The 15,249-nt window shown below is 42.1% G+C and overlaps 1 protein-coding gene across 1 annotated transcript in view; it reads left to right on the top strand.

Moving 5' to 3' along the window:
• The window catches only part of LOC138760465 (A disintegrin and metalloproteinase with thrombospondin motifs 16), a 213,277-nt gene extending 198,542 nt beyond the window's left edge, over positions 1–14,735 (top strand). Inside the window, exons 20-23 of the mRNA XM_069931104.1 lie at positions 6,633–6,827; positions 7,838–8,062; positions 11,627–11,774; positions 13,420–14,735. Coding sequence (XP_069787205.1) covers positions 6,633–6,827; positions 7,838–8,062; positions 11,627–11,774; positions 13,420–13,535 — 684 coding nt within the window. The 3' untranslated portion in view covers positions 13,536–14,735. The remainder of the gene's footprint in view (positions 1–6,632; positions 6,828–7,837; positions 8,063–11,626; positions 11,775–13,419) is intronic.
• The last annotated feature ends 514 nt before the right edge of the window (positions 14,736–15,249 follow it).

Raw genomic sequence — 15,249 nt, 5'->3', positions numbered from 1 at the left:
TACTCTATGCATCCATATCTTATGTAGTTATTTAAGCGGCAGCTTATCGAGCACCTTCTGAAAATCCAGGTAAACAACGTCCATCTGCTCCCCTCTACTGTACTCTTAATATCCTCAAACAGAACCTGCACTTACTGAATCCATGCCGCATCTGCCTGATGGATCCATTTCGCTCCAGATGCCTTGCTATTACTTCTTTAAAGATAGCTTCAAGCATTTTCCCAACTGCACCGTGTCTGGCCCCTCCTTATAATTAAAGCCTAGTCATCGCAGCACTTTCTTGTGAATCCTTTCTACACCATTTACAACTTCATGACATCTTTTCGATAGCTGGGCTATAGAACTGTGTGTAATACTCCCAAGTATTGTCTAACCAGCATCTTGTACAGTTGTAATATGATGTCCCTGCTCCTGTACTCTATGTTCTGTCTCATGAAGCCAGATGCTTACTTCCCCACCCTATCTACTGTGTGTCCACTTTCATGGAAGATGCACCTGTATCCCCCCACCACCCCCCCACCAAGTCTTTGTACCACAACACTCACCAAGGTCCTCCAATTCATGATGCAAGTCTTGCCCTGGTTTATTCTACAGAAGTGCAACATTTCACAATTGATATCTGAAATATCTTGTCCCATTTTCCCACTTCATCTAGAACCTATTGTGATCATACATAACCACCTTCACTTTTGGTATCATCTGCTAACTTACCAACCATACTAGTTCTATTTAAAAATAAGACGTTACTAGAGAATCGCAGCAGGTCAAACAGGGTTCTTTATTTAACAGAGATAAAGATACAACCACTTGAGCCTTTCATCAAAGTATGACAAAATGTGGATATCTTGATGAAGGGCTCAAGCCTTGTATCTTTATCTTTGCTATATAAAGTATAGTATTTGAGCTGCTGAGTTTCTCCACCATTATGCTTACACTTCAGTCGCATTGTCTGCAATCTTTCATGTTTTACTCATGCTAGTGATATCGTCATTCAAGTCAATGTACAGTAGGTGACAAACATCAGTGGACCCAGCACTGACCTCCGCAGCACACCACTTATCAGAGGTCTCTAATCTCAGTAACAGCTCTCCACTACCACACTATGTCTCCTACCATTCAGCCAATTCTGTATCCAGTTGGCCAGCTCACCCTGGATACTATGTGATCTGACCTTATGGACCAGCCTACTAGGCAGTACCTGTACCTGGTCATCTCTTTAAAAAAATAAATAAATAAATGGGATTTGTGAGACACAATTTCCCACACAAAAAGCCAACATGACTATCCCTGCTGGTGCATCATTCCCTGGACCCAGGTTTAAATAGGTCAAAGCTGATTGACGCTCAACATATATGAAGTGCACTGGATCTGGAATTTGCCAGTATATACCATAATTTAGTGGGTCTACATTTGAATGCAAATGAGTCAAAGTTCTGAGCAGCATTTTAAGAGGTTTTGGAAGACTGGGATCCAGACACATAATAAAGGGTCAGTGGCAAAAGTGGTAGGTGTGTGAATGTGGGGACAGTCAGAAAAGATCATAGTCAAGGGCAATACTGAGAGTCATTTGGCAGTCGTGGGATAATGGCTGAGGCATCATCAATTTCACCTCTCACCAACAGCCTTAGGGACAAATCCATGAAGTATATCCCTCAATACCCCTCTCTATCAAATTTGCCACCTGACATTACTGCATCTCACATCAACCACGTTTCCATGTTTAACACCCCTGCCAGCCATTTAATGACAGGTTGATCACCCAAACACATGGCAATGTAGGCAGTAGTGTACTTCCCTCTTTCCTGCAAAACAAAGTGACATATCCTCAGCAATATCAAAATGTTGGTGGACAGATATAGTTGCTACACCTCACTCTTCCAGGAACATCAAAAAAATGAAAGTAAGTGCTGGCGGACTCCAAAGCAGTCCTTAGATCTTGGGAATTGAGGTGAAAAGAAAAGGAGGGGAGCAAGAATTTCATCTGGAAAAATGTGGGCTGAGGTGGGAGTAACAGCAATTGAATTAGTGAGTGCTGTTTTTGAATGCACAGATTCTGATGGTTGAGGTTACACTTCTACGCACTATTCTTTAAAGTGTGCCAGATGTTTGTCTGGTGCCATAGGCAGCCCTGATGATGTAACAATGCATATTTCCTCCTTTACTGAAGTAAATTTGAGCTCAGAGTAGTGAACCACTCTCTGTAATGCAAGGCATCATACTTCCTTAGAACTATTCTAACTATTTAAAAGGCACACCCTGATGATTACAGAGACTTAACCAAGCAGTTTGAGAACTTGCTGCAGGTTATTCAAACTCGTGTCAACTTATATAAATCAGGAGTGCTTTTCCACCTTCAGCTGCTAAAATATGTTAGGAATAGGTACCTCTTTGGTGATTCAGCACATAACACTTCATCATAGGAAAGGTTGACATGACAGCGACTGGCCATGCGGGATGGGTCAAGAAGTAAAGACCATCATTGAACAGTCCACTCCCACAGAATCTTCAGAGACACTACAACCTCCCAAGACCTCTCCCATGAACAATAAATTCACAGGCTTGGGGTTTTTCATGGCAGTCATCTTTGAAGGAAGAAATGCTAAAAAAAGATGAAAAAACTTTAGGCACACACATTATCCTGGGTTGCCCTCTCTTTTGAGAACAACAAGTTCACATCGACTCAACATCCACATTGCAAGGCATTTCCAAGTGGCTGCACCACACATCTGCCACGTTTTCCAGACTGAAGCATTGGAGAGGTAACCAAGCTTGGAGTGGTTTCAAAATGTTACCCTTGATTTCAGTGCAGAATATTATCACTGAGATTCACCAGTATTGCTAGCTTTCCACAACTGTGCTTACATCCCCAGAATAATATCCTTGACCCTTTCAACAGGACAAGTTTCCACCCCCTCCCTGAGCATGTAGTTGTGGACTATTGGAAGAATTTCCTTGCTATTGTTAAAAAGTGGTGGTGCTGCTAGAACTGCTGTTACAGCCGTACTGGTATGGACCCAGGAGAGCAGAGACACAGATTCAACTGCCCAGTCCTAATGCTGTTTAGGCTTTAAGCAGCCTATTAAAGGAGCTGACAGTGTTTGTAAGCAAAATCCTGTGGAGGTCTGTGCCCAAGATGGCAGTGCCTGTGCTCGGCAGCAGCTACAAGGAGTTGCAGACTTCAGAAAGTAGCAGATTGGTGCAAGGCATCAGGAACAGGCAGAAAAACCCCTGTAGAGAGGGAAACACCAGAGGAGACAACCCTACAGGATGGTGACCATGGCAGCAGAACAGTGGCTATAGGATCCTGCAGGACAGTAACCACAGCAGCAGACCAGTGAAGGGCTCAGTAGCTGAGGGACCCACCCAGGCTTCGGGCGACGTGGTCGGGGAGCCTGCATGAACTGCGGGCTGTTGGAGACTGGCTCATGGGAACCTGATATTGGAGCAGGGATTCAAGAGGGTGCTGAGGGCAAGAAGGGCCTCAGGTGCTGAAGGCTTCTTGATCATGGCAGAGGTTTGGATCTTGTGTTCAGGCTGGTGATGGATGGAACCGGTGTCTGTGTGGCCGCAGAGGCTACGGGAGCACTGAAGGTGATTCCACAGACACTTGGTGACTCTGAAGGGATTCTCTTTTATTTCTCTTCCTCTCTTGCTGTATAGTGCACTGTGACTCTTCAACTTTACCGCAAGCTGAAGGCAATTTTGTGTAATATTACATGTTCTGTTCTATTACATGACAATAAGGAATCTCGAATCAACATCATGTTTATGGCATGCACACATCACCTCTTCATTCTGAAGCAATGTGCCTAGCCTGGCACTTCCGATAGCCTGGAGATGAGAACTGTCTTCTATCTCTCTGGATCCTCACACTAGTCCATTTTCCAACCATAGCCATCAAGTACTGATAGAATGAGAGCCATATATAAAGCATCAGAGTCATTCTGAAAGAGGCAATTGATCTTCCAAAATGATATTCTCTTAACACTACAATCAGGTGTCAATGAATACATCTTCCAATAGCATCTCCCACCAACTGCCTTTAAAACATCTTCATAACTACCCATCTCCATTTACAGGACCAAGAGTCAACATTGACATTAACTATCACAAACTCATTCCTCACTGATATGACACACTGCCAGAGATTCACAAATCCTTTAGAAAAACAAAAAAATTCAGATGCTGGATCCTTGAGATTCAGGCAGCATCCAGACTGACCACAAATCCACGTACTCTGAGTGACCACTACTCTCCTTGCTGACTCGGATTCAAAAACCACTGTGACTCTCTGATCACAGCAGTGCACTGCAATTCAAAAATGTTACTGACATCCCCTGCACCTGTCTGGAAAGGTTCAAAGGAATAGAAATTGACAGTAAAATCTTTTGCAGCCATAGGCAGTTATGTTCCACTCAGTGGTTGCAAAAATATCTGCAGCATGTGTGACATGTTCCATGGCACCTTATTAGAGAAGCATCTCCTCAGCCTTTGTTCCTTACCCTTGACGTGAGAAAACTTAAACAATGATAATGAGTTTATTTTCAAATCCATAAATACAATTGACAGGCAAACTAACTACAACACTATACATTAAATTACCCCATACCCTGTACGGAAAGAGATAATTAATATAAAGGAGAGATAGATAGAACTATAGAACACTACAGCACAGAAACAGGCCTTCAGCCCTTCTTGTTTTGCCACTGACCTGCAACCAGTGCATACCCCTCCCATCAATGAACAAGTCAAAACTTTTCTTAAATACACCACTTCAGCTGGTAGCGCGGTCCACTGTCCCACCACTTTCAGTGTGGAAAAGTTTCCTCTAATGATCCCCTAAACTTCTCCCCTTTTACCCATAACTCACGTCCTCTCATTTTTTCCTCACCCAGCATGCTTGAATTTATTCTATCTATACCCATGATCATTTTTGTATACTTCAATCAAATCTGCTCTGGTTCAACTACACTCCACTCCAAGGAATAAAGTCATAACCTGTCCAACCTTTCCCTGTAACTCAGTTCCTCAAGTCCCAGCAACATCCTTGTAAATTGCCTCTGCACGCTTTCAAATATTATTGATGTCCTTCCTATAGTTAGGCGATCAAAACTGCACAAAATACTCCAAAGTTGGCTTCATTAATCTCTCGTACAATTTCACTGCAACATCCAACTCCTGTACTCTATTCTTTGATTTATGAAGGCAATGTGCCAAAAGTTCTCTTTACAACCCTATCTACCTGTGACACCACTTTCAGGGAATTAGGTATCTATATTCCTAGATCTTCAATGCCCTGCTGTTTTAACTTCCATCCTACCTTGGGTTGTCATTCCAAAGAGCAATAGCTCTCATTTGTCTGCATTAAATTGCACCTGCACCATTTTTTTTCAGCTGGTCCCAATATTCCTGCAAGCATTTGAAAGTCTTCCTCCCTTTCCACTACATCTCCAATCTTTGTGTCATCTGCAAATCTGCTGATACCATTTACTAGGTTATCTTCCAGATCATTGATATAGATGACAAACAACAATGGAACCACCACCTATTCCTGAGGTCATGGACCTCCAGTCAGAGGGGCAATCATCCATCATCACTCTAGCTTTTCCCATAACGCCAATGTCTAATCCAATTTACCACCTCACCATGAACACCGAGGGGCTGAACCTTCCTGACTAACCTCCCTTATGGGACAAAGTCAAACGCCATGTAGGCAATATCCATGGCCTTTTCTTCACCAACTTTCCTGGTAACCTCCTCAAAAACTGCAATACGCACAAAGCAACGTTGACTATCCATAATTACTCTTGCATATATTAACATTCACTGTCATGGTTAATGCAAGAAAAAAAAGTGGTAATTCAGTACTGCAGACACAATTTTTTGGTGTTTCAGAGCAGGGTAATAAGGGAAGGTTCAAGAACCTGATAGCTGTGCAATAAAACCTGTTCTTGAACCTAGAGGTGCTGGACTTCAGGCTTCTGCCCAAAGGTAGCAGTGAAAAGAGGTTATGACCAGGGTGATAAAGGTCCTTTACGATGTTGTCTGTCTTCAGGCCTTCATTGGATGAGACATCAGATTGTTTGTCATTTTCTGTAGCCTCCAGCACTCCTGGGCATTTGAATTACCAAAGCAAGCTGCAAAGTGACCAGTTAGTCATACTTCCCACAGTAAACCTACAGAAGGTTGATAGAGGATTTGCAGACATGCTGAATTTCCTCAGACTTCTTTGAAAGTGGAGGCATTTAAGAGCTCTAAGCAGAGAGTACTGGGGGTGTAGGTTAATGGGGTTAAAATTGGGTGGCATGAACTCAATGGCCGAAATGGCCTGTTTCCGTGCTGTATGTCTGTGGTGATATGTATATACTGTTCTGTGCATAAGTGGCTGACCTGCCCATTGATGACTCATTCCCCTGTAACCCCTCCCCCTATGACCTGGTCTAAAGGTCGACCTCCCTACCCCCCCCCCTTCCATTCATTCGAGCACATGAAGTTGGGCCAGCTAAAATCTAATATGTATTAAAGCCTATCCTTTCCTCACTTAGCCTTTGGAGTCATCGGTAGTGCATATCAATGTCTAATTTTTTTTTAATTACAGAGGCAATTATTTTGCTTTTTTCCTTTCTCCCCAGTGTTCCCGAACATGTGGAAAAGGGTGGAGGAAGAGGAGTGTTATTTGTAAGAGCACGTATCCTACTCGAGGCACTCAGATTTTACATGGCAGTGCTTGCAAAGCACAACCAAAACCCAAGACCCAGGAAGCCTGCCTGCGGAAGCGTTGTCATAAGCATCGCAAAATGCAGTGGTTTATATCTACGTGGACTGAGGTACAGTGGTTTATATCTACGTGGACTGAGGTGCAGTGGTTTATATCTACGTGGACTGAGGTGCAGTGGTTTATATCTACGTGAACTGAGGTGCAGTGGTTTATATCTACGTGGACTGAGGTGCAGTGGTTTATATCTACGTGGACTGAGGTGCAGTGGTTTACATCTACGTGGACTGAGGTGCAGTGGTTTATATCTACGTGGACTGAGGTGCAGTGGTTTACATCTACGTGGACTGAGGTGCAATGGTTTATATCTACGTGGACTGAGGTGCAGTGGTTTATATCTACGTGGACTGAGGTGCAGTGGTTTATATCTACGTGGACTGAGGTACAGTGGTCAAATTGAAAAGACAACATTTATTTAAGAATCAAGCAATAATTGCAAACATAGGATAATTAGCAATGATTAAATGGAGCATTTATTGCAAATTATTTTTTAATGAGCATAATATGACAGTGATTAGTTTGTGCCACCTTGGAGATTTCATTAGCGACCTCTGGCCATGAACCTTCCAGCTTCTTGTAGTTTCTTCAGAGGTATGTAGGATGAAATTATTTCCTGGGAAATGATGAGCATGGACCATGTATCTCTGGCATTTCTGGTGCCCAACGCCTCACTAGTTCATCATTCAACCGGGACACCTTCCAAATGAATGAACAACTTATCTTTATCCCTCACATGTGTTCCATCTATGCTGTAGTGACCTCCACACCCACTCTGCTGTCAGACCTCAGCCTGCCTCGCCACGATATCCACCCTCCTCACACACACACACACACACACACACCATCCAAACCTATACCCATAAACACATTATTTATTCTTCCTCCATCCCCAATCCTGAAATCCAACCAGCGAAGCATCACTGCCAGAGACTGGTTTCTCTGTCCATTCGTGCAGAGGCTGCTTCATAGACCTGATTTTATCTAAAGTTCATAAATGTACCATCATACAGAGTTTTAAATATATTCCTCCTCAGGTTACTCTTTTATCCTCTTATGTTCTAGTGTTCTGTAACTTGTGGCAAAGGAATTCAGAAGAGACACTTAAAGTGTGCAGACAAAGACACTTCTGGAAAATACAAAGAATTTGCTTATAAAAGATGCAACCACCTGCCGAGACCTAATCTGGAGCTGGAGAAACCCTGTGTTCTGCGAACATGCCCCACACCACCAAATGAAACAACTTTCAGCAATGCACTGACAAGCTGGTATTCCTCACCTTGGTCCCAGGTAAGTCCACACAGGAACTCCTATAAGTTTTGCTCAGCAATCGTACTTAAATTTTTCATACATACTTACAGTACGGCAACAGGCCCTTCCTGTCCCCAAGCCTGTGCTGCTCTAATATCCCAATTAGCCTCCAACACCCTCCCTCTCCCCCCCCCACCCCCGCGCCCGCAACCTCCATAATATTATGAAGGCTGGGAGGAAGGGCAAATATAATGAAGATGAGCGTAAAGGTTACTGTACTACTGTACTACTTCTAAATTGCAAGGAACCACAACCCTCAAAATTACCAAAGAGCTGATATATTTTTAATCCTGGAACTATGTGAAGCACACAGTGAGGGGCAAGTGCATTAGTTCAAGCAGGAAGTACAAATACTCTGATCAGTAAGGGCATGAGAAGTACAGTGATTGGTGAGTTAATCCCACCCAATAATTGTACAAGGATCAGAGAGTTAAGTTCATAAGGAGCAGTGCTGGTATTGGAGAGTTTAACTCACCAGCAAGGACCTTGCAGGGATCAGTGAGTTACTCCACCAGCAAGGACCTTGCAGGGATCAGTGAGTTACTCCACCAGCAAGGACCTTGCAGGGATCAGTGAGTTACTCCACCAGCAAGGACCTTGCAGGAATCAGTGAGTTACTCCACCAGCAAGGACCTTGCAGGGATCAGTGAGTTACTCCACCAGCAAGGACCTTGCAGGGATCAGTGAGTTACTCCACCAGCAAGGACCTTGCAGGAATCAGTGAGTTACTCCACCAGCAAGGACCTTGCAGGGATCAGTGAGTTACTCCACCAGCAAGGACCTTGCAGGGATCAGTGAGTTACTCCACCAGCAAGGACCTTGCAGGGATCAGTGAGTTACTCCACCAGCAAGGACCTTGCAGGAATCAGTGAGTTACTCCACCAGCAAGAAGGACAGCAGAGGGATTGGTGAGTGCCTCTCTCACCTGATGCCAGCAAAAGAACATACTGAAGACAGTAATATTTTAAACTGAAACAAAGTTTTTACTGAGTTAAGTGATTACTGAGTTCTAATATTAGTTACAGCATTGACTCACCCATTTATTAATGTTGGGGATTTATTGCTGTGTCTTCACTCATTTGAGATTGGATAGATTTACACCAGCTAAAATTAGTTTACTAATATCTGAACAGCAACTTGCCATGGCCATTTTTCAATTTAGCGCTTCCATCAAAGAGCTTTACAATTAGAAAGAGCAAATCGGGAATCTGGGGCATGGAGTCCACAGAGACAATTCAACCCTTATGGATAAATATATCTTCTTTGGCTTGGCTTCGCGGACGAAGATTTATGGAGGGGGTAAAAAGTCCACGTCAGCTGCAGGCTCGTTTGTGGCTGACAAGTCCGATGCGGGACAGGCAGACACGATTGCAGCGGTAGCAGGGGAAAATTGGTGGGTTGGGGTTGGGTGTTGGGTTTTTCCTCCTCTGCCTTTTGTCAGTGAGGTAGGCTCTGCGGTCTTCTTCAAAGGAGGTTGCTGCCCGCCAAACTGTGAGGCGCCAAGATGCACGGTTTGAGGCGATATCAGCCCACTGGCGGTGGTCAATGTGGCAGGCACCAAGAGATTTCTTTAGGCAGTCCTTGTACCTTTTCTTTGGTGCACCTCTGTCACGGTGGCCAGTGGAGAGCTCGCCATATAACACTATCTTGGGAAGGCGATGGTCCTCCATTCTGGAGACGTGATCCACCCAGCGCAGCTGGATCTTCAGCAGCGTGGACTCGATGCTGTCGACCTCTGCCATCTCGAGTACTTCGACGTTAGGGATGTAAGCGCTCCAATGGATGTTGAGGATGGAGCGGAGACAACGCTGGTGGAAGCGTTCTAGGAGCCGTAGGTGGTGCCGGTAGAGGACCCATGATTCGGAGCCGAACAGGAGTGTGGGTATGACAACGGCTCTGTATACGCTTATCTTTGTGAGGTTTTTCAGTTGGTTGTTTTTCCAGACTCTTTTGTGTAGTCTTCCAAAGGCGCTATTTGCCTTGGCGAGTCTGTTGTCTATCTCATTGTCGATCCTTGCATCTGATGAAATGGTGCAGCCAAGATAGGTAAACTGGTTGACCGTTTTGAGTTTTGTGTGCCCGATGGAGATGTGGGGGGGCTGGTAATCATGGTGGGGAGCTGGCTGATGGAGGACCTCAGTTTTCTTCAGGCTGACTTCCAGGCCAAACATTTTGGCAGTTTCCGCAAAGCAGGACGTCAAGCGCTGAAGAGCTGGCTCTGAATGGGCAACTAAAGCGGCATCGTCTGCAAAGAGTAGTTCTTTGCGGATAAATATATCACTTTTGTAGCAATTAGCGTAATGCTGTTACAGCGTCAGCATCAGGGCTGGGGTTCGAATCCCGTGCTGTCTGTAAGGAGTTTATACGATTTCCCATATCTGCGTGGGTTTTCCCCTGAGGCTCTAGTTTCCTCCTGCCCTTTGTAGGTCAATTGGGTGTAATTGGGCAATACAGGCTCGAGGGTCGAAAGGTCCTTTTACCATGTTATATTCTTCTTTAAAAAAAATGCTTTGTGAGAAACTACCCAGATGTTTGATCATGATTTGCTTCCAAGTACCAGAGTTAAAATGCATGTTTTTGAATTGCAATCTGACTCTAAAGCTTAATCTTGGAAGCATAGAATCAGACAGCAAGTTTCATTTTGTACAGTAGAGATTTTGTCAGAATAAAACCTGGCAGATAAAATAAGTTCCCATCCAATTTGGATATTCCATTCCATTTAGTCTCTGACTACCAGGATACTACAAATGACAACACACAGAATTATTGATCAGAAGGTTCTAGTTTAATTTTTCTATGCTAATATTACTGCGGAACACAAGGCATTAGTGAAAGGAAGTAAACTCCGGAAAAACTCACCGTTGGGTCTCCTGTATATGAGGGAACAGCTGCATCACAGGTTTCTGTGCCAGTAAGATGGAGAGTTAATGTGATAGAACCAGGAAGCCTAAGGTTGTCCATGAATTGCACATGTGTTCTGCAGAATGGTCATCCAATCTGCATTGGCTTCTCCAAGGTAGAAATGTATTCAGTACACTGGATTGTAAGTGGAAGCTTTTCACAGCCTTTATGCTCTTTTGATTTTGTCCTTACCTGCAAACTTTTCTCACTGATCAACCTAAAACTAACTTGTTCTATCTTTTTTCTGACAAAGGGTTTGCGAGCGGAAATATTAACTCTGTATGTCTTTCTTCAGATTCTGCTGACCTACTGAGTGTTTCCACTATTTTCTGCTTTGATTTCTTCTAAGAATAATTTAGTTTGTTGGGAATAGTCCATGTAAGGTTAACTCTGGTTTCAATTATGTCAATGTCTATTTGTTTGATTTTGTCCAAAGAACAGATTGTTGATGATCTGGATATGAATATCCATCACTTTCCAGTGTATCCTAGGCACATAATTTGATTCCCAGAAAATTTTGAAATACCCTCTTTTCAACATCTGCAGTCTTTTAATGTCCTTAATAAAGTGCCGTCAATTTATTGTATTTTTTCTTAGAAGAAACCATGGAGTGACAGTCTGTTTTTAACTGTTGCTTTCTAGTGCTCAGTTAGCTGTGGGGGAGGGGTAAGAGCCCGTGCAGTACACTGTCTTGCGTATGGCAGGCCCGCCTCAGGCTGCCTTCTGCATCTAAAACCAACCACTACCGAAGCTTGCAACACCAATTTCTGCCCTGTACCTGAAAAGAAAGGTAAGTACACACAGAAACCGTTGTACTGATTTTTTTTTAAACTTAGATCTGTCGCCCCCACCTCTCATGCCTTCCGTCCTAAACCCTGTCGTCTCTTGGCCCCTCTCTGAGGTTATTTCTCCCTTTACATATGTAATATCACTGTCTTTTTTCTTTGGACAAGGGTCCAGGTCCAAACATTGACTGACCATGGATGTTGTCTGACCTGTTGAGTTCCTCCAGCATTTTTTTTAAACTTAGTTCTTTAAGATCTGTTTCATCTGGAAATTAAGATACAATTTTATGTTTGCAAAATCTTATATGATTTAAAGCATCTTATTACAAAAGCATAATATAATTACAGAGAGCATAATCATTGGTTAAGTGATGTCATAATTCCAGATAGTTGACGACAATGGAACCTGCACAGGTTCGTCCATTATTTCTGAAAGTCACCAAGTCATTTGTCTATTGGTTTAACATTTTTATAAATCAGCCATTCTCAACCTTTTTTTTTTACTATGGTCCCCTTAGAGCTCTTCTCAAAATTTATGAGACCCCTTCCCTGATAAGCAGTCAAGCTCTGGTTACTTCCATACTTCTTACAGAACAACTACATTAAAAAAAATTTATGTTTCATTAGGTGAAAAGAAAACAAGGCTTTAACTTAAATATGCCGTGTCCCTGGGTCCTCATTGAGAATGACAGTTATAATTTACTTGGTTGGTTATTAATCCCAAGTTCAATAATGGTCTTGTGTTCCTTCCTAAATGCAGTATCAGCCCCTTGTCCCTCTCTCATAATCAGATGGGCGTTGTCTAAAATATTGTTTGGTTGAAAATTAGTTATTCTGACAAATATGCATTTTTGAAGTAAGTCCCAGCATGCAAGTCTAGATGTCTAATAAATTTCTTGCTGTCATGCAGAAAGAAATGCCCAGACTTTCCATTTTTTTTTCCTAAGTGATCCACAAGGGAGGAAGATGGATTTATATTATACGAAAGTAGTAATGCTCAGGTACCTGTGGTGGTGTGGACAACTACTACAAAATAAGGCCTTCACAGTGCTCAAGGGCAGGTCCATCACAACTTAATGGTAGCATTGACTGTGTAATGGGCTAAGGAGTCTGGAATAGGGAATGCACATCAACTAGTTCTCCCTTCAGCTCCACTCAGCTGATTTGTATCCTGACAATGCTCCACGGCAGATTGTGACAATTCCAAACTCTCACCCCCTTCTCCATCCAACTCCTGATCAAAGTCATGGCCACAACACCATCTGATGCTCTGATAACATCTTGTCTGCTTCTGCGCAGTTCTCTGCCATTTATCACCTCGCCAACCTCCAAAGCAGCCCACAAACCAAAATGTCCCCCTTATCCTGAAAAGTGATTTTTATATTTATTCAGCAGAATTTTGTTGTGGGGAACCCTTGGTTGGGGGAAAAAGTTTTTACTGGTCTACTGCAAACCGCCCACTTAATAGAGCTCTCCAAGTGAAATTTAAAAAAAAAACTTGAATGACCCTTGAAAGTAACCTGCAAAAGATTTCAGGAAAGGGAAGAACCCAACATCTGTTCAGTGGTGTAGGATTTACAAATTTGTGTGTGACTAATTAAATATTATGTTTTCTTTCTCTCTTCCCAATCCCCCATTAATATGCCAAAGATGTTTTTTGCAAGGATTATTTTAACTGGTGCTACCTGGTGCCCCAGCACGGTGTTTGCAGTCACAAGTTCTATGGCCAGCAATGTTGCAAATCATGCTCCAAGTCAAATATATAAAAGAACCTATGACTGACTTGAATTTTCATATGAACAAGCTGCAGATTTGAATTTGTGTTGCATCTGATGACAGAAGTAGTAAAGACTATGAAGACTTCAACTTGCACGTGAAACCTGGCATCTTTCTACTCAACAACAAATGTGGTAAAAAGTCTTTTTTTAAAAACCACCACCACCACCACATCAATGTAACCATTGCAGCTCTGTCCATATTGGATCCTTAGACTCCTAGGTAACAGTGAGCAATAAATAATTCTACAATTTCAAAGACTTTAATGACAACAATGGAAGATATCACCTTCCAACACTTATTCAAAATGAGTCTTCATTGACCTATAAAATGTGGCCATGTGTAATAAACTGAACAAAGACCAAAAACCAGGAGGCAGTTAACATCCTTTGTAAATGAAGGCAGAGAACTGGGTGGGTTGGAAGGGTGCAGTGGGGTCGAAGAGATAGGTGAAGTGAATTTTCCCAGCTTATTTATTTTACCTCATTTTGATCAATTGATGACCATTAATGAAAACGCACTGTGCTCAACTAAAACTACTGTAGCTATAATTGCCATTGTAGTGAGCCCTATACCCACTGGTTTGAAGTAGAAATTCAATGGTGCTATATTTTTTTAAAGCTCTGTAAGAGCATGTGGCTGTTAATTATTAAGTCATGCTCTCAAAATGTACATTTAAATCTGCAGAGGCAGATACCAATGGATTATTTTGAGAGAGGAGACAATGATGACTTCAGTGCATGGCAGGAATTTGAAGGTATTTTATTTATTTGTAAAACTGATAGGTCATTTTAGAACTGGTGGTCATTGTTATCAAAAATGAAGTTCCACTCAGTGCACTACAGCTAATTGTGTGCCATAATTGAGGGAGATCCAGAGACCGACTTTAATCTGTGTCATTCTTTTTAAAGTATCATTCATTATAGTACTTTCATGCTATTATTGGTGAGCTTCATGGTACCACTAAATTAATAATGGTGCTTTCAAATGCAACCTTAGTAGAATTTGTAAAGCAAAAGTTCTAATTTATTTACAATTTTCTTGCAAATTTGTTGATATTTTTTGCCTTGAGGAAAAAAAGGAATGCACAGTTTAAATAATCAGAATTGTTGAAATACCGTGGTTACTTTAAACTTCTGTGCAGAAATACTGTAAAAGTTTTTCACCCAGCTGTGAGAAAAATATTTATGTTTTTATGGAGTTTTGTAATAAAATTTCACTAAAAATGTGAGTTTCTGTCTTCATTATTGATCTGGAAACAAATGAGGATTTCTAGAATATAATTTTGATTCTCGTATAAAATGTTTGACTCAAAACCATTAATTCAGACTGTGTGAGATTTTAAGGGGTATAAAGCCTATTCTATGGCCAGAGTTTAAAGGATTTCTCTAACTGAAGTTTTAAAATGGGGGGGGGGGGTGGAATTACACTCTGATTAGCTCACATTGTATCAGATATCTGGTGAAGTAGTTATGAATGAGGTCAATATCCAACATAAAGACGACCTCTATTTAAAGGTAACACTCAAATTTGTATTAGTTTTAAAATTTATACCCAATACACTTATCCTTAACTTTAAAGGCATTGTTGCAATTGTGAACAGCAGAGGAAAACTTAATTGTCTGTAAGTATCCTCTTACCGCTTTGAACATTTTAGGAGCTAAAAGTGAAGGACCCTGGACTAAGCTGAGATCTGGTGGAGCT

Source organism: Narcine bancroftii, chromosome 1, assembly GCF_036971445.1.
Source record: "Narcine bancroftii isolate sNarBan1 chromosome 1, sNarBan1.hap1, whole genome shotgun sequence".
Lineage (NCBI taxonomy): Eukaryota > Metazoa > Chordata > Chondrichthyes > Torpediniformes > Narcinidae > Narcine > Narcine bancroftii.
This window is presented reverse-complemented; position numbering and strand designations above follow the sequence as displayed.